The 21,567-nt window shown below is 57.8% G+C and overlaps 7 protein-coding genes across 7 annotated transcripts; 2 read left to right on the plus strand and 5 right to left on the minus strand.

Moving 5' to 3' along the window:
• Positions 1 to 15: 15 nt before the first annotated feature.
• Positions 16 to 2,153, plus strand: P884DRAFT_321894 (FMN-dependent dehydrogenase-domain-containing protein). Its single transcript, XM_069445414.1, has 2 exons — positions 16 to 1,579; positions 1,708 to 2,153. The coding sequence occupies exons 1-2, from the start codon at positions 145 to 147 to the stop codon at positions 1,866 to 1,868; spliced, it is 1,596 nt and encodes a 531-aa protein (XP_069299338.1). The 5' UTR covers positions 16 to 144; the 3' UTR covers positions 1,869 to 2,153.
• A 66-nt stretch (positions 2,154 to 2,219) lies between these two features.
• P884DRAFT_298284 (uncharacterized protein) lies at positions 2,220 to 3,786 on the minus strand (the record flags this gene model as incomplete). Its single annotated transcript, XM_069444588.1, has 4 exons — positions 2,220 to 3,098; positions 3,199 to 3,217; positions 3,276 to 3,444; positions 3,540 to 3,786. 4 exons carry the CDS (start codon positions 3,784 to 3,786, stop codon positions 2,220 to 2,222), a joined length of 1,314 nt encoding a protein of 437 aa, XP_069299339.1.
• A 1,791-nt stretch (positions 3,787 to 5,577) lies between these two features.
• Positions 5,578 to 9,951, minus strand: P884DRAFT_321910 (mediator complex, subunit Med5). The gene is made up of 6 exons (XM_069445415.1): positions 8,839 to 9,951; positions 8,510 to 8,760; positions 8,384 to 8,446; positions 7,812 to 8,324; positions 7,218 to 7,758; positions 5,578 to 7,161 (listed from the first exon to the last, which is right to left on the minus strand). Exons 1-6 carry the CDS (start codon positions 9,569 to 9,571, stop codon positions 5,750 to 5,752), a joined length of 3,513 nt encoding a protein of 1,170 aa, XP_069299340.1. The 5' UTR covers positions 9,572 to 9,951; the 3' UTR covers positions 5,578 to 5,749.
• Positions 9,952 to 10,504: 553 nt separating this feature from the next.
• P884DRAFT_290820 (uncharacterized protein) lies at positions 10,505 to 11,812 on the minus strand. The gene is made up of 3 exons (XM_069444072.1): positions 11,721 to 11,812; positions 10,912 to 11,686; positions 10,505 to 10,714 (listed from the first exon to the last, which is right to left on the minus strand). Exons 1-3 carry the CDS (start codon positions 11,767 to 11,769, stop codon positions 10,618 to 10,620), a joined length of 921 nt encoding a protein of 306 aa, XP_069299341.1. The 5' UTR covers positions 11,770 to 11,812; the 3' UTR covers positions 10,505 to 10,617.
• A 613-nt stretch (positions 11,813 to 12,425) lies between these two features.
• Positions 12,426 to 12,844, minus strand: P884DRAFT_257337 (uncharacterized protein). Its single transcript, XM_069441142.1, has one exon. It carries the CDS (start codon positions 12,780 to 12,782, stop codon positions 12,570 to 12,572), a length of 213 nt encoding a protein of 70 aa, XP_069299342.1. The 5' UTR covers positions 12,783 to 12,844; the 3' UTR covers positions 12,426 to 12,569.
• Positions 12,845 to 15,791: 2,947 nt separating this feature from the next.
• P884DRAFT_290822 (uncharacterized protein) lies at positions 15,792 to 17,016 on the plus strand. Its single transcript, XM_069444073.1, has 3 exons — positions 15,792 to 15,912; positions 16,008 to 16,465; positions 16,577 to 17,016. Exons 1-3 carry the CDS (start codon positions 15,841 to 15,843, stop codon positions 16,881 to 16,883), a joined length of 837 nt encoding a protein of 278 aa, XP_069299343.1. The 5' UTR covers positions 15,792 to 15,840; the 3' UTR covers positions 16,884 to 17,016.
• A 636-nt stretch (positions 17,017 to 17,652) lies between these two features.
• On the minus strand, positions 17,653 to 20,760 carry P884DRAFT_239830 (P-loop containing nucleoside triphosphate hydrolase protein). The gene is made up of 3 exons (XM_069440156.1): positions 20,323 to 20,760; positions 18,240 to 20,270; positions 17,653 to 18,109 (listed from the first exon to the last, which is right to left on the minus strand). Exons 1-3 carry the CDS (start codon positions 20,621 to 20,623, stop codon positions 17,685 to 17,687), a joined length of 2,757 nt encoding a protein of 918 aa, XP_069299344.1. The 5' UTR covers positions 20,624 to 20,760; the 3' UTR covers positions 17,653 to 17,684.
• Between the last annotated feature and the right edge of the window lie 807 nt (positions 20,761 to 21,567).

Consider the following 21,567-nt stretch of genomic DNA (forward strand, 5'->3'; position numbering starts at 1 on the left):
GCCCCATCCTTGCGACCTCCCGTCCCTCGGCCCGGCCAGTGTCGGGAGGCGGCAAACACGAGAGACAAAGAATCGAATTCCTGTCCAGACTGGAGAAAGCAGTTCGTTTTCTCTGCCTGACCGGGCCTCCGTGGCTTGTTGACAATGTCACAAACAATCTCCCCCTCGGAGCTCTCCAGCCACAACACCCTCAGCTCCCTCTGGATTGCCATAGACGGCCTGGTGTATGACTTGACCGAGTTCGCCCCGACTCACCCCGGCGGTCTGTCCGTCCTCCTCGAGCACGCGGGCAAAGATGGCACAGAGGCCTACCACGCCGTTCACTCTCCTTCCCTGCTTCGGTCCAATCTCCCCGTCTCCAAATGCCTCGGCCGTCTCTCCTCGCCGCTCCCGGCGTCCTCGCCCTCTCGGCCGTCCCCGGCCCCTAAACCCCCCTTGTCCAGTCTGATCTCCGTCCATGACTTCCGCCAGGCTGCCCACACCTTCCTCCCGCCCAAGACCCTCGCCTTCGTCTCGTCGGCCGCTACCGACTGCCACACCCACCGCCGTAACAGCTCCGCCTACTCCGACATCACCCTCCGCCCGCGCGTCCTCGTCGACGTGTCCGCCCCGGTGTCCCTCGAGACCACCATCCTCGGCCAGCGCGTAGCCTCTCCGATCTTCGTCGCCCCGACCTCCCTCGGCAAGACGGTCCATCCGGAAGGCGAGCGCGAGATCGCCCGCGCCTGCAAGGAGCTGGGTGGCGTCGCCCAGGTCGTCAGCACCAGCGCCAGCTTCTCCGTCTCCGACGTCGTCCAGGCGGCGCTCGACCACCCCTTCCCAGCAGCAGCAGCAGCAGCAGCAGCAGCAGCCGGGAATCCCGGCGCGGAACCCCCCAACGTGCCCGTCTTCCTACAGCTCTACGTCGACAAGCACGCGCCCAACACCGAAGCCCTGCTCGCATCCCTCACCTCCCGCGACGCCGACCCCGCCGACCCCGCCGACCCCGCCGCAGCCAGCAAGATCAAAGCCGTCTTCCTCACCGTCGACGCCCCCGTCCCGGGTAAGCGCGAGGCCGACGAGCGCGTCCCCGTCCCCGTCCCCACCCCGGCGGCGGCAGCGGCAACCACCACCACCAGCACCACCCCGATGGCCACCCAGCTGACCCCGACTGCCGACTCGTCCGGCGCCGCCCTGGGCCGCCTCATGGCGTCCTACATCTCGCCCTCGCTGACGTGGGAGTCGACGGTGCCCTGGCTGCGGCGGCGGATGCCGCGGTCGGTACCGCTCGTGATCAAGGGGATCCAGACGGCGGCGGACGCGGTGCGGGCGGCGCGGGCGGGCGCCGACGGCATCGTGGTGTCCAACCACGGCGGGCGGAGCCTGGACACGGCCCCCGCGACGGTGCTCGTGCTCCTCGAGCTGCAGCGCTGCTGCCCCTGGGTGTTTGAGCGCCTCGAGGTCTTTGTCGACGGCGGCGTCGCCCGCGGCACCGACGTCTTCAAGGCCCTGTGCCTCGGCGCCAGGGGCGTCGGCGTCGGCCGCGCCGTGCTGTACGGGCTGGGCTACGGCAAGGACGGGGTCAAGAGGGTCTTGGAGAGTGAGTTGTTACTACCTACCTACCTAACTGCCTACCCGCCCTACCTACCTAACCTATCTTGCCATTTCCTTGACTTCCCTTGGATGTGTAGACAGCAGGCCAAGAAATAACTAACCAAAAAAAAAAAGTACTCAATGCCGAGCTGGTGACCACCATGAAGATGTGTGGTGTCACCAGGCTCGACGAATTACACCCCGGGCTGTTGAACACACGGGCCGTTGACCATCTCGTGCCAGACAGTCTGAGCGAGGAGCATCCGTACGCAAAGTGGAGAAGGAGCAAGATCTAGATCTAGGGAGTCACAGCCCGAATATTTTGGTCCATGGAGGTGAATCTTCAGTTCAAGATTCTCGCGACGATTCTGCGTAGTCTCCTCCCGAGAAATAAAAAAAGGGCCCTTGCCCGGACCGATAATGGCTCAAAGCTTGACAGGTGCAAGCTCGAAAGAACATGTCTGGAGGCACTGCAAGCCTCTCGATCAGAAGCCAAGCTAGTATCGGTCACATGAGATTAGTGTATGCCTGCCAGATCCCATGAGCATTACCCAGTCGTGAGAGAACGGTCTCCCTGTGCAATATCCAATACCCGAGAAAGAGCGCAAAGACGATGCCTCCACTGACCAGGACAATCCCCGCGCAGCTCAGCCCTGCAGCTCTCTCAATTCCCCATCCCCTCTCGTCACCGGCAGCTCAACGGGTGCAGGCCCCTGCTGATCAGCCGCATACGCTTGCGGGTGCTGCTGTTGCTGCTGCGGGAAAAACCCTCCAGCTTGCGTTGCCGACGAAGCCGCGCTGGGCAAGACGTTGCCATACCCATGCTGTCCATACTGCTGCTGCTGTCCCTGGGGCGGAGGCGACGGCGTGCTGTGATGCGCGTCGTAGTTGCCAAACGACGAAGGGGGCGGCGGCGAACCCGGCGGCGAGCTCCCCGTCGCAGTTTTCTGGTCGTATGCCGAGGGGCCGTATTGGGCAGAGGTGGTGCCGCCGTTCGATTGGGCTATGCTTGCGCGGGGATCGAAGCCTCCTGCAGCCGCGCCGCCCGCTCCATAGTATGCCTGTGGGGGCATCTGGGACATGTGCGGGTCGTGATGCGGCGGGCCGCCGCCGGCTGGGGGAGCGGGTGGCGGGTGGATGACGCCGGCTGCGGCGGCGGCATTCTTCTGCTTGTTGCGCTGGCGCAGTAGCGCCCAGACGACGAGGATAATCAAGGCAATCGCACCCAGACCGCCTACGACACCGCCAACAATGGCACCGACGGGAGTGCCGCGATCTGGATTAGGAGGAACCGGGGGGGTGGTGGAGCTGGACGAGGAAGAGGTCGACGTTGAAGAGTCGGACGAGGTTGATGTGGACGAAGTGTCGGAGAAGGTGGTCGTCGAGGATTCCGATGTGCTCGAGGACGACGTGCTGGAGGTGTCGAGCGCTGTGTACCAAACTTTACCTGTGCCAGCAGCCACGGCGCAACCCAACAAAGTGTAACCAGTAAAGACCCGGTCTTGGTAGATATAGGTCGTGCAATGCTGTCCTACAGAGTCAGCCCATATCATTGAGCATTGGGGCAGCGAGAGCCGCCCTGGGCCATGAAAATGAGGAATTGAGATAAGGAAAGGGGAAGCGAACCGGGTAGCTCGAGTCTCCGCTGTGACGAGTCTGTCAGCATGAGGACATGTCAAGTTGACCGGGACAGGCAGACATACCACCACCGGGTGAGGCCATTGTTTGTCGAGTAGCGTGTGCTGTCCGTGTAGTCGTAGCACACGGTTGGAATCAGGCAGTCCGATATCTCTCTTTCATCGCAGCAGCCGATGTGGGAATTGATCGAGTTGTACACACAACTGGCGGTTGTAGAGCACCATAACGAGGCGGCTGTTCGGTGTTAGTCTACATAGATGTTACGTACATGCACGGTACCATAGTGTACCATCGTTACGAGGTACACTGAGAACCCGAGGTGGACTCACTGAAGACTCCGCTGACGAAGCCGCACGTATTGTCAGTCGCGCCGCGGGCCTCCAGAGCTTTCCTTAACCTTGGAGTCTCTGGGGCAGCTGTAGGCATGGGCGGGTTAATGTCGAGCGCGCCCATGAAGCCAAGCTGCGTCTCCTGGGCGGGAACCCATCTCGGGCCGTCGTCGCTCCACTTCAGCGCTTTGGCGTCGATCAGACCAACAGCACAGCTCAAGGCTGCGCAGCCGAGCGCCCTCTTCATGACTGGAACGCCGTATGAGAAAGAGAGCGCGAGAACGCGCGATAAGCTCCGTGCTCAGCGAAAGGGGGGGGGGGGAGGAAGAGGAGAAGAAGGAGGGAACAACAACGGGAGAATGGGTCCCTCCCCAGTCAAGAGACCCAAGATACATGAGGGAACCGGGGATGTTGGGCTCATCGCAACGGCTGGGTCCCGCTTTTGAGGGCCTGCTCCATGAGGCTCTGCTCGTCCAGGTCAGGCCCTGAGCTGAACGCCAGGCCCATTCGACCATCAGGGACGAGCCGGTGTCATTGGTGGGCGTGGCACGCCGTGTTGCCGGGGACCGTTGGCGCTGGTCTGGAGTGGACATGCTTAGTCCGTATTTGTACCGCTTACTAGTAGACGAAAAGGGTCAATAACGCGAGGGATTGGGGGTCGTGGAGCTCGGAAGCCATGAGCACCTCAAGACGCATAGTCATGCCGCCACCACGACGTCTACAGTCTTCTGCCTTTGTCCGTCTGTCTTGTCTTCGCAGTTAACAGTCCTGCTATTTTCCACCAGTTGAACCTTCGTGTACTCAGACAGTCGCCCGCGTCCACAGTGGCCGGGTCCTTTCGTCGCAACTCTGCTCTCTGGAGACCGAACTCTGCCGATCAGCCGTAAGCCACTCGCTTCCGCTAGCCGGGAATTTTGGAGGGGGAGAAAGCAAAGAAAAGACGCGGGTGACTAACTAGCGATTTAGCCCAACGGGGACACCGGTGGCGCCCAGCGCGGGGAGAGCTGGGATCTTGGCGCCAGACAAGCCGTCTACTACAGACGCTTGGCCGCGTTCGTCAAGGATGAGCTGGGTTACATGCATTCGTCGGGCGAGGCTGAGGACCGAAAAAGAACTTTTGGAGGCAGACTGGCGGAGGGAAACCGGCGAGCGGAGCTGCGATCCAAAGTCGTTCTCGGCCTCGACGAGCAGGAATGGCACCAAGCCGAAAGTGAAGGGTTGATGCTTGCTTCGATCTAAAATTAGGACGGGAACAAATATGATGGTGTTTCGCATTGGGCCAACAAGTTTGTGGGAGAGGAAGGGTCCCCAGGCTGTGTGCAACGATAACGAAATGCAGAGCGACTTGCCCTGCAGATCGGCGCTCAGTTAATTTTACACTACGCAAAACTCACCCGGGAGCACTTGCCTGCCCGCTCTGCGGTCCCGAGAGAGCGGGAAGGCGGCTGTTCTGTTTCTGCAAGTGCAAGGACACGGAACGGAAGGCGCAAAGAAAGGAAACAACTGAGCGTTTACACAGTAGTCTCCTTGTAGGTGTACTATAGTTAATCCGTACGTACATACGCACATATGCACCTCTGTAATTCCGTTCCAATAGTTCCTTCTAGTGTGCCTCAATCTTCTCTTATTAACAGAGCTAAGCGCGCCATCGCCCACCACCTACACAGTCTTGCCTACACAGTACATGCACACCCTCACAGAGAAACACGGTCGCGACATGCATTTCCCAGTGCTTTGGGACCACATGTTCCGCCCGCGATCTGGCCAGATGAGAGCGTCGTTGCATGTAAGTATTCGGCGTGGTACTCTGGCAGCCGCTCACACCGCTCAACAGTTGGTCGGAGGGCCAGCGAGGGCTTGCGCTAACCTAGTACATATAAGTTACGCGTGATTTGACTTGCAGTACTAGTGCAGAGCCACGTTCTGTGCAATATTGCCCGGTGCTCGTGGCTGCCGACGCCTCGTTCGAATTCTCAGGGTCCAGAACATGCAATCCATACACGGAAGACATCTATCTGTATGAAGCCATACAGCATAATTCGTACCTCAAGTGGGAAATCTACTCCGTAGAACGAAGCCTTTCAGATTCAACTCGATCAAAGGCCCCCCCCGCCGGTCCTAACTTCCTAAGATCAATTTCCCGCCACAAACAACATCATGCTACTACTCCTGCATCTTGAACCCTGTCACCTCGCTGGGGACATGCCTCTCTAAGACATATCAATATCCCACCCAGCCCCGAAATCAGCCCCAAAGTCACTCCCGTTCCCGCTCAGGCTGCTGAACAGCCCATCCGCCCCCAGATCCGAACCCGTCATGACATCCCCGCCGAACCCTCCCAAATGCTGCTGTTGCTGCTGTTGCTGTTGCTGCTGCTGGTCGCCTCCCGCAGCCCCGGCTGCCGCTGCAGTAGCACCGTCCGGGGCCCCTCCATTACTACCCCCAGCACCACCACCGCCATCCATCACCATCCCTTCGTGCCCGTGTAGCCCGTGATGCTCCCCGCCCACAGCAGCGGCTATTGCGTCGCCCAACGCGCCACCGACATCGCCAGGCACCCCGCCCAGCCCGCCCAGCTCGGGGGGGTCCAACATGGCCGCTGCTGCCGCTGCGGCGGCGGCAGCCTCGGCAGCCGACGGCGGGGCCGGGGCCATCTGCGCCTCGACGCGGCGGTACAGGCGCACAACCGTCTCCGCCATGACAGGGTCGGCCTTCTGCGTCTTCTTCCATTCGTCTGCCTCGCTTTTGAGGGCATCGCGGAGGGAGGTGTGGCGATGCTGCTGTTGTTGCCGTGAGGAAGCCTCCGGGTCGTCGGTTGGGGGTGTACCCGCGTTATTGCTATTATTATTACTGTTGTTGTTGTTGTTACTGCTGTTGCCGGTGTTGTTGGTGTTGGCATTGGTGTTGGAGTTGGTGTTGTTGCCGCTGTTGTTATTGCTGTTCTTGTTCTTGTTCTTGTTGTTATTGGTAGAGGAAGGATCTCCACGAGATGCGCCGGATAGGGAAGCGTCATTGGTAACGTCGGGCGCGCAGATCAGAGCCGTGGCGACGTCGTAGGCAATGCCGGCTTGCGGGGAGTCGGCGAGGGCCCGGAGCTCGTCGAGGAGGATCGCGAGGAAGCGCTTTGCGCCGAGCATCTTGACCGCGGCGAGGGTTTGGCGGTGTGTGTACGGCGCGGGCATGCCGTTCAACTGTGGGTTCTGGGCCCATTGAACGAGGCTCTGCATGGTGTGCCGGACGGCGGCGGAGAGGCCACTGTGAGGAGTGGCGCCGTGGTTGATGTGCGTGCTGCACCAGGACTCCAGCTCGGTGTGGTCCGCGCCGCCCGTCCGGCGGGATAGGAGGAGATTATCTTGGATGGCGCGGAGGAGGGGCTCGACCTCCTGGCTCTTCGGATCTTGCCGCTGGTAGGAGCGGAGCGCGTGTTCCAGAGGCTTGGCCACGATGTTGAGGACCGACGATAGCATTGTCCATGCTTCATTGGAGCTAGAGCTCGGCCGGATGATGACTTGCAGGATCTTGATGATGGACGACTGTAGTTGTGGGCTGCTGACCCATAGCTGATTCGAGAGGTACAGTATTGCGGGCACAAGAGACGGCAGCAGGAGCACGTCGACCAGGTCTGCCAACGTTAGAGCCGACTCTCCCATCCCCTAAATAATGGTGTCTGAGACTCACATTCGAGACCGTTCTTGAGCATATCGTCTGTCAGGTACCCCGCGCTGAGTGCGACGACGATCTGGTGGAAGAGCGACGGCACGAGCAGGTAAAAGTCTTGCGGGGGGCACGAGGCCATGAGGTCGTCCCCGAGGGCGCCGGCCTCGGAATCAAAAAGACCGTGAATCCAGCCGTTCAGGTGGGACTTCTCCTGCTCGCTGAGATCCTCTAGTGGCCGGCACACGGCACCTCCGCTCAAGAGCTTCCCCACGAACGACTCCGGGGAGCGGATACCCAGGTCCGCAGGTGAGAGGTTGTACCGGTAGACGAATGCCAACAGCAAGAGGAGAATAGACCCAAACTCCTCGTACACCGGTTGGTATTCACCCTGATCCTCTTCATATCCGGCCCAGTTGTCGAGCAGTTCACACAACGGATGCAGGATCTTTTCTGGCTTATCGAAAAGAAGTAGAACGTCCAGTGATAGAGGCTTTGCTGCGAGTTGGCTGCACAACTGCTTCAGAGTCATCGTCTCCTTGTTCCGGCACAGGCTGCCTATGACCTGAACAGAGGGGTGTCAGGATTCCGTCCGCCCGCTGACCGTAACGCACATACCTCAATGATCGCCTGGGCGGCAGCGCCCACATTCCCGTTCATGTTATCCAGTTCCCCAATGAGCTTCTGCGTTCGGTCCACATCCTGGAGACACGCATGAACCAGGTTATCCTTGGAATACCGGCCCTCGTCCGGTAGAGACTGATAGGTAATCTCCCCTAAGAGATTCTCAATAGCCGCCTGCGAGAGCAGCCCGTGCAGCTGGCAAGAAAAGCAAAAATCTTGGCGAACTGAATCGTGGAAGGACGAGTTGGTGTTGGACATCTCGAACATGCCGGAGAGCGTGGGGAACACGTTTGTGTCGACCTGTCCCAGGGCTTCCTTGATGCACATTTCCGGGTCGAAGGGATACATGGCAGCGGCCGTCAGCGAGACGAGGATGAGGGGGACTTTGTTCACCACAAAGGATTTGAGCAGGTGGCCGGTCTTGGGTCCCTCGTTGCGGAAGACGGCGTTGGCGAGGAGATCGAAGGATGCTAGGATGAGCTGCACTGCCGTGGATTGGACATCTCCCTATTACAGGCTGATCAGCGGTGATTACGCACCGAGCCGGGCTGGAAAGGGTCCCATACCTGATATCTGTTGTGCAAGTATGCAAATAGGGCGCTGTCGTCAATCACGGGCCGGCCGACGAGCTGTTTGAGACGTCAGCACGGCACGAACCGGCGGCCCTGGCAACGCCGGGGAAGGGAGCTTACTGCAGCGCTCAGGTGGATGTAAAGACCGGCACGAGAATTGACGACCGGCACCTCAGGGATCTGCAGGCTGTCCATTCCCATGAGGTTGTCCATGTAGTTGTTCACATCGGCGTCCTTCTTCTTCTCGGCAGCGAGATGTCTGCCGAGTGTTTCGTTGCGGAAGACTTCCAAACGGCTGGCCATTTCGGGCAGCACTTGCATCACGCATGGAATGAACGCCTGCAAGGCATCAGAGAGCATCTTGCACACGTCTATGCCGCCGTCAGCTCTGGCTCTGGAGTGTTGTTTGTTTCGAACTCCTTGCTCGCTCAATCGAATCGCGTGCCTACCTTTGCAAGCGGGCTTCTCCAGGGTGGCCTGGACGAGCGGGTTGTCGCTGAAGGCGATAAGCAACAAGACGAACGCCGTCCTGGCATCGGCCGTCTCGTCCCTGACCTGCAAGCCGGGTAGCGAGTCGAAGGCGTCCCTCGAGAAGGCGGCGGCGGCCTCGGCGAACAGCGGCATCCACTTGGCCAGCACCTTGGCAATCTGGATCACGTTCTTAGCCGTCCTGATGCCCGAGCCCTGGTGCACCGCCTGGGCAAGACGCCAGAGTATCATCTCCTCGTCCTCGTACGAGTTCTGCCACCTCACAATCTTGCTGCCCTTGGGCGTGCCCTGCCTGACCTCCTTGGCCCCCTTTCCCCCCTCGCCCTCCCCGCCCTCCTTTTTGCCATCCTCTCCGTCGCCCAGAACACCCGGATCCGGCGACTGCACCTTGAGATGGGCAGACGAGTATTTGTACAGAGCCCGCAGCACGGATGCGACGTCGACGCGGCGCTGCTTGAGCAGGGCGTCGAGGTAGATGGGAACGCGGGGGTCGAGGCTATAGCGCTGGCGCTTGGACGGGCGCAGCAGCACGTCGGCGACGATAACGGGCGGCAGCGGATGCTCTGCAAAGTGGAGCGGGAGGAAGGCGGCGAACTGGTCGGGGGCGGTGCGCTTGACGAGGGCGCGGTGGACGAGTTGCGACCACGCGGCTACGGCGGCCGACAGGCGTTCTCTCGAGCTGTGCGAATCCATGACGAAGGCATTGACGTCGCCTGTTGGGTATCGGGGCGTGGGATCGTATCCAAACGATGCGTCCGAGGGTTACATGTCGTGTGCGGTTGGTGCGAGGAGGGTGTCGCCTGTATTTATCGGAAACGAGAGCCCGATCGGTGCTGGCTGCGCAGTGTAGAGTGGTTTGCGCGGCCCGGGTTATTTACATGTACGAAGTATGTGTGTACTGTACCGTACGCCGGACGTGTACTTCCGTAAGCAGTACGCAGTTATTCGTGTTCCGTACAGAGAGCGCTGATCCAAAAGCAAGGCACGGGCCGAGCTTTTGAAATTCATTCCGTGCAGGGAAGCGGGACCCATTCCCATGCCAGACAAGTACTGTACGTCCGTACTATACGCCTTTCACGTCATTACGCCGCGCTGCTGACTTTCAGATTGATGAATCGGCTTTCCTCAGCACGGAATATAACATCAGCTTTGCCATTGGAGCATACCGACACAGTTATTCTTGTTCAATTGTCCTGGTTATATGACCGCGTAGGCTATGAGGCACCCTCAATGTCCCAATGCCAGGTCCATGCAAGCTAGGTTCCAGCCCTTCGTGTTGGGCATCAGTACGGCCTGGGGCCGCCCGACTTGTACGGGCAATACGGTACCTTCCCAGCTGAGCTGCCCCAATAAGGTATCTCACGTGGTGCCTGCGAACAACCGCAACGATGCAGCATCCGACCAACTTCCTACCTCGGTACAGCTTATCCCACCAGCCTGCCTTTGAAGCCCAAGTTATTTATGCCCGCCAAGCCACAACGCCGATTCAACTATATCTGCCCGCCCATCATGGCCAAGGTTCGCTGCGAGAGAGCGATTCTCATCTCGAATCGAACATACAGCCCGAGAATCTGCATTTCCTTTTTTTTTTTTTTTTTTTTTTTTTTTTTTTTTTTTTTTTTTTTTAGAATACACACGCGGTTCGGATTAGATGCCACTCGCGTTGGCGGTATCTCTGCCGGGATGGGACGCCTGGTTTTAAAACAACACGTGAACAAGCGCAGCAGGTTCATCTTTTGTTAGTCCTCTTCCCTCTTGATGCCCACGGGACCTCCTGACCCAGTCGAAGAGGTCCCGGCACCCCTGCTGACACCAACCGCCCTTGGGCCGAGCATCCTATGATTCCAATCAGTCAACATCGTTTCTGATGCCCCAACTCCCCGGAGAGAAAAAAAAAAAAGGGGGGGGGGGGGGGAAGAATGAATGAGAGACCCGAGCAACAGGCGAAAAGCAAACGGAAGAATCAAAGCTAAATAAATTTTTAAAAAACAACAACAACCAAAAAAAAGGAAATCAGAGGAAGAAGAACTCACCAATCCTGCATGGCCAACCACTCGCTCCACCCCGCCTCAGCAGCGACGATTTCCGCCTCGGTCACACGCCGCAGCGGCCGCAGGAATGGCACGCTCTCATCCTCAGCCGCCCACGACGACGAGGAGAACGGGCGAAGCGGTGGTGGTGGTGGTGGCGGCGCCGAGAGCGGGACCGCGGCGGCGGCGGCGGGAGGGGGGAAGAAGGAGAAGGGGCCGGCCGCCGGGCCGTGGGCCGCGTCGTACGCCCGCTTGACCTCGAGCCAGCTGCCGCTCTTGGCGGCGAACAGGTAGTTGCGGCGCTCCTGCTCGTGCAGCGGGCGCACGCCCAGCTCCCAGTCGTCGCCGAAGAAGCCGTGCAGCACGGCCGGCGCGTCGAAGCCCGTCGCCACGAGGCGCCGGATGTACGGGTGCAGCGAGATGTTCTGGTATTGCCAAGCACGATAATGATGACGGGGTTGCGGTGGGTAACCGGCCCCTGCCGCCGCTGCCGCCGCCGCCGCCGCCGGGGATAATGGGCCGCCCGGTCCCGGGTGCTGAATCCCTCCCAGTGCTTCCGGTACGCCCGGGGTCGGAGAGGCTCGGAGGAGGGCGTTCTGGGCTCTCTGGAAGGGGAGCTGGATGTTGAGGTAGGCGGCTAGGGCCTGGACCGGTCCGTCAAACTGCGCGTGCTCGAGGAAGTAGCGGACGCAGGACTGGAAATACGGGTACCAGTCGAATATGTCGAATTGGTCGTCGATGAAGCCCTGAGGCGCGAGGTGAGTCAAGTTCGGAGGGACTGTGATGGTCTGGGCAAGCGAGGGGTGCGGAACGAACCTGTTGTTCCTGGAAGGCGTGGCCGCCTGGCTCGGACGCTGCCATTTTTTTTCTTTTTTTTCTTTCTTTTTTTGGCTGATAATGTGACGATGTTTGTTAGGATGGCCGGTGCGTCCCACTCAAGGACAAGCCCGTGATGGTGGCTGGCTGCTTAATGGCTGGTCGAAGCAGATGGCCCGAGGTTCGGCGCCACAGAGCCAACGCTGTTCGTCAGACTCACCTGACTCACGGGCGTATCTCCGTGAAGCCTCGGCGAGTTCAGTTTCCCCCGCCCCTCTGAGACCTCTGCGGCTTCCTGGATTTCTCAGGTGAGTAGGAAGGTCCAATAGGGAACTAACGTGGACTTCTCCAAGCAGGCTGTGTATCTGTTCTTAGAATGATCACGCAAACGGTTATAGGACGGAGCATACTTCGGGGGGGAAGAGAACCCGAGGCAGTGGAAAGAGCCATGTCTAGAGGAAAGAGAGGAAAGCTCAGCACCTCTATATAATCGTTCGCCATGGGCGGACAGCCGGGTTGATGTCCGCCCGTAGGTGCGGCAAAATAGGAAACAGGTAGGTACCAGGCGGGGAGGCAGGCCTGCGTCGTCTGTCATGGACGGCCAGGGCAGTGCAAGCGAAGCCGGGGCCGAGCCGGGCGACAGAGGTGAGGATGCGGCTGCAGAGCGCAGCTGAACCTCCAGTCTGGTGGGCATGCAAGGCCTCGCGGTACCCGGCCACCCTGGTTGCGGGGACGGCGATCATCCAAGTTAGGTGTTGCTTGGTGGCCCACGCGCAGTCCAAAGAGGCAAGGAAGCAGGGAGCGAACACATTTGGTGCCCAAGATTTCTCATACGAAACCCGATCTCAGCAGCCAGCAGGGGGGAGTACACTAGGCATCGGGAACATGGAAAACGGGCCATTGCCCGGCTCTGCATTTGCCGTGGATCGTGCCAGAAGGCTCTCACTTCTGGCTGGCAAAAGGCGTCCTATGCTGAGACCCTCACACATACCGTGTGCGCTTGCAGGAAGGAGGAGATGAGCTCCAGGGACGAAGCGGGTGGCAAGGATGATGGGCATACACTAGTACGGGGAGGTATGGATGTACATACACTACACTGGGCTGGCCAATTCAAAAACACGATCCATCACCACCACTCCCTATAGTGTGGTACCGCGCAGTGCACACTCCTCCGTACTAGTAGTATTGTACATACTTGGTATGTGCGCGGGGGGAGACATGACGGCACTAGTGTGGAGAGCAAACGGGCCTGGATTCTACTGTACACTAGTTCGTTGGTCTCGCAATGCCGAGAGCGCGGAGGAGGTTCTGGTGATGGCGTCAGGTGTCTGGGATCTGGGCTTCCCCCCTGGGCCCCAAGCCAGGATCCCGTATGGTGCCTCCCGCAGATCCGCAGTGGTAGTATCTCCAGACGTACTACTATGTACAGTAAATACAGATGTAACACATGCTGCAGACACCACACACTGCTTGTTCGTGGCACACTTGTGTACGCTTCCTGCGTGTTTGCGTACCCGACAACAGGGGTTGCCCCCACAATTCCCACTCCATACCACTGCTACGTTTGCCACCTTCATACGCTACCGCCAGTAACGGAAATGGAGGAAAGGGTTGAAGATGCTGAAGGTGTGCGATTCAGCTATCTCGGACCGCGGCCTTGTTCCCACAAGGGGCAATATCTTCCCAAACAAGTGCCGTTACCCGCACTCTCTTCCGATTCTGGGAACCCCAGAATGCAGGTCAAGCGGCCGTGCTGCCCCAGTAGTTTGTCGGCCTCGCTGCGTGGACGCTGGGGTTTGGCGGTTATGTTTTGGGTTATCATCAAGGCATGTAATGTACGGATTACATCCGTACATACATAACTTGTGTACAGTATGCTCCACCATCAGATGACGCGAGCCCCTCGCTCTCTCTGTTTGGAAGCAGGTGCGGCGGTGTGGTAGATGATGGCCGGGTCGTCCCCGATTGCCGGGCTAGTGAGGGCCATCTGTCTTGGCCAAAGATTTCTCACCACCATGAGATGGGGTGAAATAAAACGCCGGGTCATCGGTCATTGGTCATCGGTCATCGGTCATCGCTGATCGGTCATCGGTCATCGCTGATCGGTCATCGTCATGATGCTTGTTGGTCATCGCCATCCACGGTGATGCACAAGCCCTATCAATAGCCGGCACTGTGCCCCTTCTTTCACACCGGCCACCCACACGACGGGTACATACACAGATAGATTTCCTGGCCCTGGGGGTTAGAAAGAAGATTTCCTGGTGTTTTGGCAAGCCAACTGTCCCTCTCTGCTCTCATTGGACGCTGTGACAAGACAATGCGGTTTTCGGTGACTTGACAACATGCAGCCTCGTGACCCCCATGCGAGAGCCGAGTCTAACTTAGTTATGCTCTGGAAGGTTCCGGCAAGGCTGGAATGCTTCGTTGAAATTGGGGCGGCTGGACCGATCGACCGGGTCTGTTCAGCTCGACAGGCCTACTGCATCTGAATCTTGATAAGACGGAGAGGATATTTGTTGGTGCCGTTCCAACCAGTGCTAGACAACACAAACCACTTGTTCAACTTTTCTTTGGGAATGTAACCCCGCCAAAAAAAAAAAAAAACTCGGATTTCTCGGAGAATTTCGCCGCATAATCCATTTCTGATGTGCTTCGGCGCGGGACCCGGTGGTACTGACGTGCACAGATGACGGTTGAAATTCACGCAGCATGATTTGTCAATGGCTCTTTCACGCAATCAGCACGTTCTCGTTGTGGGGAAAGCTCACCCCCAGAGTGCTAAACCCGAGCACTCATTGAAACAACTCAGTAGAGCTTAATCCAAGCTTACAACTGTACGGTTGCTATATCTGCTTGCATGGTTACCTTTGCTCGGCATACCCAAGCTTGTGGTCAGCGAGTTCGCCAAACGAAATCAGGCCCACACAGCTACCTCGGCTCGGTACCTAAGTTTAACCCTTTCACCACCACCTACTCACAAGGCCGGCACCAGCCATGCCGCTTTCTATCTGTTCTTCATCCTGCGACTGTCGAATATCTTTGATATAAATCTGAATCCAGAAACATATGGGGTCTCAGAGTAGACATGGTTACTTCGTAGAGGGTAGATGATCGCATTCAACCTTTCCGACTACAACTTGCCTTTAGGCAGCTTTGTAAAGGGCCCTGTAAGATGGTCCTTAAGTTTCTTGAAAAGAGTCAGGTTCATTCTCTTTTAGAATCATTAATGTCTGGCTGAAGCAGTGCATTTTTGTATTGTCACAATTGTAACATGCCAACTGGGCGAATTGGAACCGGTATTATGCAATGCTGGTAAGCTCTTCGAATGACGGTATCCAGAGTCTCATAGTACCCCCGCTGTAGTAGCGACCCAAGCAGTGGCCGAAACCAGACCAAGGCACTCAATCCCAAGGAGACAGTGCACCGCCAGCGGCATTACAGCTGTCTGGCATGATTGCCTCGATATTGAAGATTATGGTACATGCGTCCACGTCTCTACCGTTACAAACACTCCGTAGGTTTGTTGGTTTCTTTCGTTTCTTGTTTCTGGAGTACTTTGGGCGCACTGGGAGAATTTCATCGCTCGCGAGATGAGAGCCGTCCATCATATTCAGTTTGCTCAAATGCGTAGCCGTACATACATTGAGAAGACACTGACGAAAAAATGCAAAAGCAATTCAACGCATGACTGTGCAAGAAGGCCATTTCGATTGAGCTTCTGATTGAGCTGGCCCCTGCAGTAAAAGACGACGCGCAATCATCATACTGAGTACGGATTACATACCTGGGTAGTCCGTTCTATCTGGGACGCAGTAACCCCCTAAACAGGGGCTTCCCACTTACAAAACCCCCGATATGTGCATATTTGGGGTAGCAGCCTGCCACACATTTAAATGCCTCCCCTGTAACTAGTTAACTAGTTAGCTGGAGCACGAACCAACATGAGCTGGGGCGCTAAGCAGTTGCCAGATTGCACACAACCAACGTTTTTAGTACAGCATTGATCCTCCAAGCTCCTGTTGGGATTCGGACCTCCCTCCAGAACTCCCAGCCTCTCCTTCTCCTTTTTTTTCGCTTCATCAACACCCCCTTTTCTCTTCGGAATCCGGCACAATGGTTAATTTCAAGTGGTCTTCTCTCGCCCTGCTCGCCCTGCGCGTCGCTACCGCCTTCGCCGCGGACGATGTAAGTTGCACTCTGCTCCCGGAACGGCTACCGTTACCCCCTTTTCTCGTCCTGCGGCTCTGTGGCAGCCCAATTGCTGACGCACACCGACCCAGGCCGATGCTGAGCCCGTCACCTCGGTGCCGGTCGAGGAACCCGAGCTGAAGGCCGACATTGAGACGACCTTCCCGGATGCCGACATCTTCGGCGTCAAGATCGTCAATGGTCATGTCACCAAGGCTCTGGTCGAGATTACCAATCACGAAGAGACGCCGATCGACGTCGCCTTCATCGGCGGCGCGCTCAAGACCACAAAGCCGCTTCCCGAGGATGTCCCCGCCTCCGCCGCCATCCTGCGCAACCTGACGGCCGTCCGGTACGACGTCTCGATCCCTCCCGGCGAGAAGCATCAGCTTCCCTTCCAGTTCGTCCTCGACATGATGCCTCAGGACGTCATCATCGAACTTGTTGCCATCATCACCAACGCCGCCACCAACCAGATCTTCCAGGTCCAGGCCCACAGCGGCACTGCGAGCATTGTCGAACCGCCCACCAGCCTGTTTGACCCTCAAATGTAGGCTTCCCCTCCCCCCCCCTTTTTTTTTTCTATCTTTTTCTCTCTGTTTTCGGATTTAGCCGCATAAACGTTCCCAAACTGACAACACCCTCTCTCACCAATCAACAGCATCTTCCTCTATCTCTTCCTGACCGGCGTCTTCGGCGCGACCCTGTACTTCGTCTACAAGACCTGGATCGAGGCGCTTTTCCCGCAGGCCAAGAAGGCTGGCGGACGCGCCGGCGGCAAGAAAGGCCGCAAGGGGGCCGCCGCCGCCGCCGCAGATGCCGATCCCCTCTCGGGCAACGAGTCGGCCGGCGCCACCAGCGGCGGCGAGGGCTCCAAGAGCTACGACGAGAGCTGGATCCCGCCCCACCACATCAACCGCCCCGTCGCGCGCCGCGTCAAGAGCGGCGCCAGCAGTAAATCGAAATAAAGAGCGCCCGCTTACTTTGCTGGCCCCTAGGCATCGCTCTTTATATTTGATCTGCCGGGTATTACACAATGTCTGGAAAGGTTTAGTTGGATTGGGGCAGTAGTTGGAGTTGGTGAAGCAAAAGAGGCGGGGGGGAGGGGGAGGGGATAGAGAGGGGTCAGTTGTTGGGGGGAAAGGCGAAGAAGGGCTTCTTCTTGCGATGATCTCCGATCCGCGGGGGGAGAAGGGCACAGCATGCAAAACACGAGAGCCTGTCACGCTCAAGGTGCCTCCGCCTTGTGCTAAACTCTGTCCATGTATTCCTGGTCTGTACAGTATATCCATGGTTGGGTAACGTAAAGGGAAAAAACCTGGAAAAGGGAAGGGCACCTGCCAAACGGTCAATGAAGCACCTCGTTTGGTTATCTCTGCTATCTGAGTCACAGGTGATGTTTTTCCCAGCATGATGTACCAAGTATTCCCGTGCCAGGACTCACGTTCCAATCTCTTATATTTAAGGCGTCGAGAGGGGTATGCTGAGGAATACAAGTGTACCGCACAACCGGGTCTACTTCATCCAACACTCTAATAAACCAACCCACCCGCCCCTCGGAAGGGGGGAAGAACAGTAGGAAATTGAATAAACGATAGTCAAAAGTCAACAGCCGCTGCCGCCAACACCCCCATCCGTCCCAGTCCGCCAAACGCCGAACCCAAAGCAGCAAAGAGCCATGGATGCAAAGACTCCCCCCCCCCCCCCCCCCCCCCCCCCCCCCCCCCCCGACCGGGTCGGCGACCCCTTTAGATACCCTAGCCTTGCGTCTAGAAGAATCTCCTTCCCCTCCTCTTGGCTGGGTCAGCCAGCTCCCGTCCCCCAACGGCGCCAGGCAAGCGATGCAGATCCTCAATCTTGGCCAGAACCAGCTCCAGCAGCTCCTTCCGATGGATCAGATCCAGATGCCGCCTGACCTTGGGGTCCTCGCGCGCGAACCGCTCCAGCCCGCCGCCGGCCATGTGCTCGTGCAGCTTGCTCTCCACCTCGCGCGGGAAGCGCTGGTAAAAATCGTTGAGCATCTCGACGTTGAGAAACAGGACGGCGGTCTGGGCGAGCTTGGTGGCAACGGCGTCCAGGAAGACCTCCGGGCAGTAGTACTTGTTCTCGAGCGTCTTGCACTGACGGGACTTGGCAGCCATGATGCGCATATTGATGATGTTGGCGCGATCGCGAAGGAAGACGGCCTCCCGGCCTATTTCGGCAGGTGTTAGTCACACACTCACACGCACACACACACACACGCACACACACAGAGCAATCGAGATGGACGGTTCGAAATCGGAAGAGAATAAAGCAAAGAGGGGGGGGGGGGAGGGAAATACCTCGTGCGAGAAGAGCAGCGCTGAAACCCCCAGCTCCGCTCGGGTGGTCACCTTCGACGATAATCTCGCCCTTACGCGCCTTGTCGACAAAGCTCATGACTTCCTTGAGCTTCTTTCTCCCGCCGACGGAATTCTCGAGACTCTTCATGGCTGCTTGGCATTGTTCGAGCTCGCCTTGAAGAACACCAACGACGTGTTCCCGTCCCTGGGCCCACTCGTTGGGCTGGATATCAGGGTCAAACTTGTAGGGCTTAAGCGATATTTCAATGCCATCACTCGTAGCATACGACCGATCCGCCAAAACGGTAGATGCTGCTTCGCTAATGACCTTGCGGGCAGCGGGGTGCTTCGAGAAAGAGGACTTGTCGAGGAGCTTGTCGACGTTGGACTGGATGGCTGCGGCAGCAACAGTAGCCGCCAAGCGGCCGACACCAAGCCTGGTCAGGCCAGAGCAAGCCGCGTCAAGCTGCCGATGCCAGTAGGCTGACTTCGGGTCAGCCTTGGGCAAATCGGCAATGCTGTCCGGCTCCGGAAGAGCAACCGTGAGGTCTTCAATCGGCCTGTTCCAATACCGGGCGGCGAGCTGGTCGAGGACCTTCTGGTCCAGGGCATCCTTGAGCAAGCTTTGCAGCTGAGGCCGGCCAAAAGACGTCGCGAAAGTGTGGAATTGGTGTTTGAAGTCGTCCAGGCTCGCGGCCAAATACGCCTCGGCACTCATGGGCTGCTCGTTGTACTGCACCTTGAATTGATACGTCGTTTCCTCAAGCTCCCGCTGGATAGACTCGGTCGTCTCCTGCAGCTTGGAGGACATGGTCTGCTCCAGAACCTGCATCAGCTTCTTGCGAAGCGTCATTGTGCCCGTATTGACCCCAGTATCCGGTCCGAACTGAGATGGGTACGAGCTAAAGTAGGACTTTTCGTTGCGGCTGATACCAGCCAACAGGTTACCGGTCTCTCTCCTGAAGAGGCCAGTCTGCGAGGGCAGCTTGGAGATGACGCCGACATAACCCAGCCTGAGCGGGTATTGTTTATCAGTTAGGATGGCAGCGCCCTTTTCGGGCTCAACCAGGTCCATCTTGGTAATGACACCAATGGTCCTCTCTCCCCTCGGGTCTACCCTGCGGCTGGCTTGTAGGGCTGTTGAATTGGCCAGATCGGTGTCGGCAGCTGAGATGGCCAAGATGATGTTAGGTCCCCGGATATACTTGTCACATAGCTCAGATATCTTGCGCTTCAACTCCCGAGGCTGGTTCTCACCGGCCACTTGGATGTAGCCGGGGAGATCGATGAGAGACAGATCCGGTATCCTTGGCGAGTGGATTGTGAGCCGGATGGGGTCGTCTGTGACACACAGAGACTCCGGGACGGACTGATTGAGTTCCGTCAGGGTCTTCTGGATCAGGCTGAAGTCGGTAACCTTGGAGAGGCCGAGATCGGGAAACTCGCCGTAGTCGGTTCGTGCTTGGGGATCATTCACCAATGTAAGCTCGATCGGCCGCCGGGTGATCATGTTGCTTCCCTTGGGCAGGAACTCATGGCCCACGATTGCTTCTAGTACGGAGCTTTTCCCGGATGATTGCGACCCAATAACGACGATGGACGGTAGCGTGACAGTGCTCGACTGGCCGACCTTCTGCAGGAGGTTGCGGATCTCAATCATCCTCTTCGTGATGTACATCATGTGGTCATCCTTCAGAATTTCTCCGGGTGTTCGGTCGTCGGTTTCGTCGGAATGATCAAGGCCGTAGGCGGCAGCGGATGCTCCGGCCACGGCGGCAGCTCCGGCCCTGCTCTGCTTCGGCGGTTCTGGCCGGCCCTGTCCTCCTGGGCCACCCTCGCCGGACGAGCCGTCGCCTTCACCGCGCATGATCTTATCTAGCCATTCCGGAATCTCAAACTGCTGCTTTGTGTTGTCCCATCCCTGTTTCGTTTGTTCGGCGATTTGCTTGGCACTTCCCCACAGACTTGAAGCGGTGGACGTGACGGTATTCTTCATATTGCCATACATCTCCTGAGCCGAGTTGCTGACCTCTAAGACCTGAGTTAGCAGGCCACGTCTCAGACCCAGGTCAAAGTTCCTTACGTATAGCCTGATACTGTATCCATCCCACAGCACCGATCATCAGACCACCAAACAAGGCGGGGATCCTGACGAACTTGAGGGCCAGCTTCGGCAGCAGGCGGGCGAAGGAGGCGTTGCGCACGATGACAGCATTGTGGTATGCGTTCGACGGAAACTGCAAGGACCTCCGGGAGCCGCGGATGGCGAGTTCGGCGCGCTGGATGCCGCCGGTCGGGAGCTGGTGGAATTGGCGGACCGCGCGGACAGTGACGCGACGGGCGAGGGGGACCATTGCCCTAGCTGCACGGAGCTGCGCGCTCATCGTGGTGAACCGGGCAGCGACAGTCTAGGCGTCGTACGGCAGCATGGGTGTGGTTGATTGTAGAGTAAAAGCGATTAAGGGCGCGGAGTTGAGGTCGGCAGCACTCTCGGGCGATGCTTCGCGGACGGCATGACAATGACCTCGCTCGTTTCCCTAGTTTGGAATTTGGGAGGGCGTTGAGGTCCCACATCCGACGTAACTAACGCTCAGCCGAGGTACTGTATGGTCTAATTGCATTTACGGGACGCGCCTGCACACTACTTGGTACAACCACTCAGTACAGAGACTTAAGCAACGAAATGTGATATCGTTGCTTATGTGGAAACTGCGTTTACAGGTTCAAGTCGTGCCGTGGCATACAAACATGAGAAGTATTGTCCCAGTCCATGACAATCAATCTTGCTGTACTCCATAGAGGACACCGCATCCTTGAAGCACAGCAACATAGCTCGCCAAAGATCCGGGGGATACTGCGGCAATGAGCCTGAATGCGCCGAACTGCGGAAGAAACTACGCGCAATGGGTGCTGAACATTGCGCGGCCATGTTCCATTGCTGTCCGAAACCGTCCTCAAACGGCAGGGAAGCTCCGGAGTTGTATTGAGGCAATGTGGGTTTCTCCACGAGATCCCGCTGTTGCAGCGACCCTAGCCCGCTCATTCATGTGGAATGTACGGAATACGTCCGTACATGCAATCTGTAGTTGGTGTAGTTACTAGCTGCAGGGACATAACAACGTGTACAGTACACACAGTACAATTATCCGTACTAGAGTACCGAGGCATCGACGTGGTGAGAACGGGCAATTCATGGCTGCCGTCTCCTCAAGATAATCTTTAGGGAGAAAGCAAACAAAATTGAGACAGAAACAAAATAGAGGTGTAGTTGGCTTTAACTAGGATTGGTTGCTTCTGCACAGTCGCCAATTGTCTTTATTGCACGCCT

This window comes from Thermothelomyces heterothallicus (assembly GCF_042370625.1).
Source record: "Thermothelomyces heterothallicus CBS 202.75 unplaced genomic scaffold P884_scaffold_6, whole genome shotgun sequence".
Classification (NCBI taxonomy): Eukaryota; Fungi; Ascomycota; class Sordariomycetes; order Sordariales; family Chaetomiaceae; genus Thermothelomyces; species Thermothelomyces heterothallicus.

Bases quoted from the DNA above. Each gene is read 5' to 3' on its own strand.
- P884DRAFT_257337 (XM_069441142.1), bottom strand. From the start codon at position 12,782: ATGCCCATCATCCTTGCCACCCGCTTCGTCCCTGGAGCTCATCTCCTC.
- P884DRAFT_239830 (XM_069440156.1), bottom strand. From the start codon at position 20,623: ATGAGCGCGCAGCTCCGTGCAGCTAGGGCAATGGTCCCCCTCGCCCGT. The intron at 20,271-20,322 runs GTAAGGAACTTT...CTCAGGTCTTAG, and splicing joins GATACAGTATCAGGCTATAC to AGGTCAGCAACTCGGCTCAG. The intron at 18,110-18,239 runs GTATTTCCCTCC...CTGCCGAAATAG, and splicing joins CGCTGCTCTTCTCGCACGAG to GCCGGGAGGCCGTCTTCCTT.
- P884DRAFT_321910 (XM_069445415.1), bottom strand. From the start codon at position 9,571: ATGGATTCGCACAGCTCGAGAGAACGCCTGTCGGCCGCCGTAGCCGCG. The intron at 8,761-8,838 runs GTAGGCACGCGA...ACGGCGGCATAG, and splicing joins GGAGAAGCCCGCTTGCAAAG to ACGTGTGCAAGATGCTCTCT. The intron at 7,162-7,217 runs GTGAGTCTCAGA...TAACGTTGGCAG, and splicing joins GCTCAAGAACGGTCTCGAAT to ACCTGGTCGACGTGCTCCTG.
- P884DRAFT_321894 (XM_069445414.1), top strand. From the start codon at position 145: ATGTCACAAACAATCTCCCCCTCGGAGCTCTCCAGCCACAACACCCTC. The intron at 1,580-1,707 runs GTGAGTTGTTAC...AAAAAAAAAAAG, and splicing joins GGTCAAGAGGGTCTTGGAGA to TACTCAATGCCGAGCTGGTG.
- P884DRAFT_290822 (XM_069444073.1), top strand. From the start codon at position 15,841: ATGGTTAATTTCAAGTGGTCTTCTCTCGCCCTGCTCGCCCTGCGCGTC. The intron at 15,913-16,007 runs GTAAGTTGCACT...ACACCGACCCAG, and splicing joins CCGCCTTCGCCGCGGACGAT to GCCGATGCTGAGCCCGTCAC. The intron at 16,466-16,576 runs GTAGGCTTCCCC...ACCAATCAACAG, and splicing joins AGCCTGTTTGACCCTCAAAT to CATCTTCCTCTATCTCTTCC.
- P884DRAFT_290820 (XM_069444072.1), bottom strand. From the start codon at position 11,769: ATGGCAGCGTCCGAGCCAGGCGGCCACGCCTTCCAGGAACAACAGGTT. The intron at 11,687-11,720 runs GTTCCGCACCCC...AGACCATCACAG, and splicing joins CTTCCAGGAACAACAGGTTC to TCCCTCCGAACTTGACTCAC. The intron at 10,715-10,911 runs GTGAGTTCTTCT...TTGGAATCATAG, and splicing joins TGGTTGGCCATGCAGGATTG to GATGCTCGGCCCAAGGGCGG.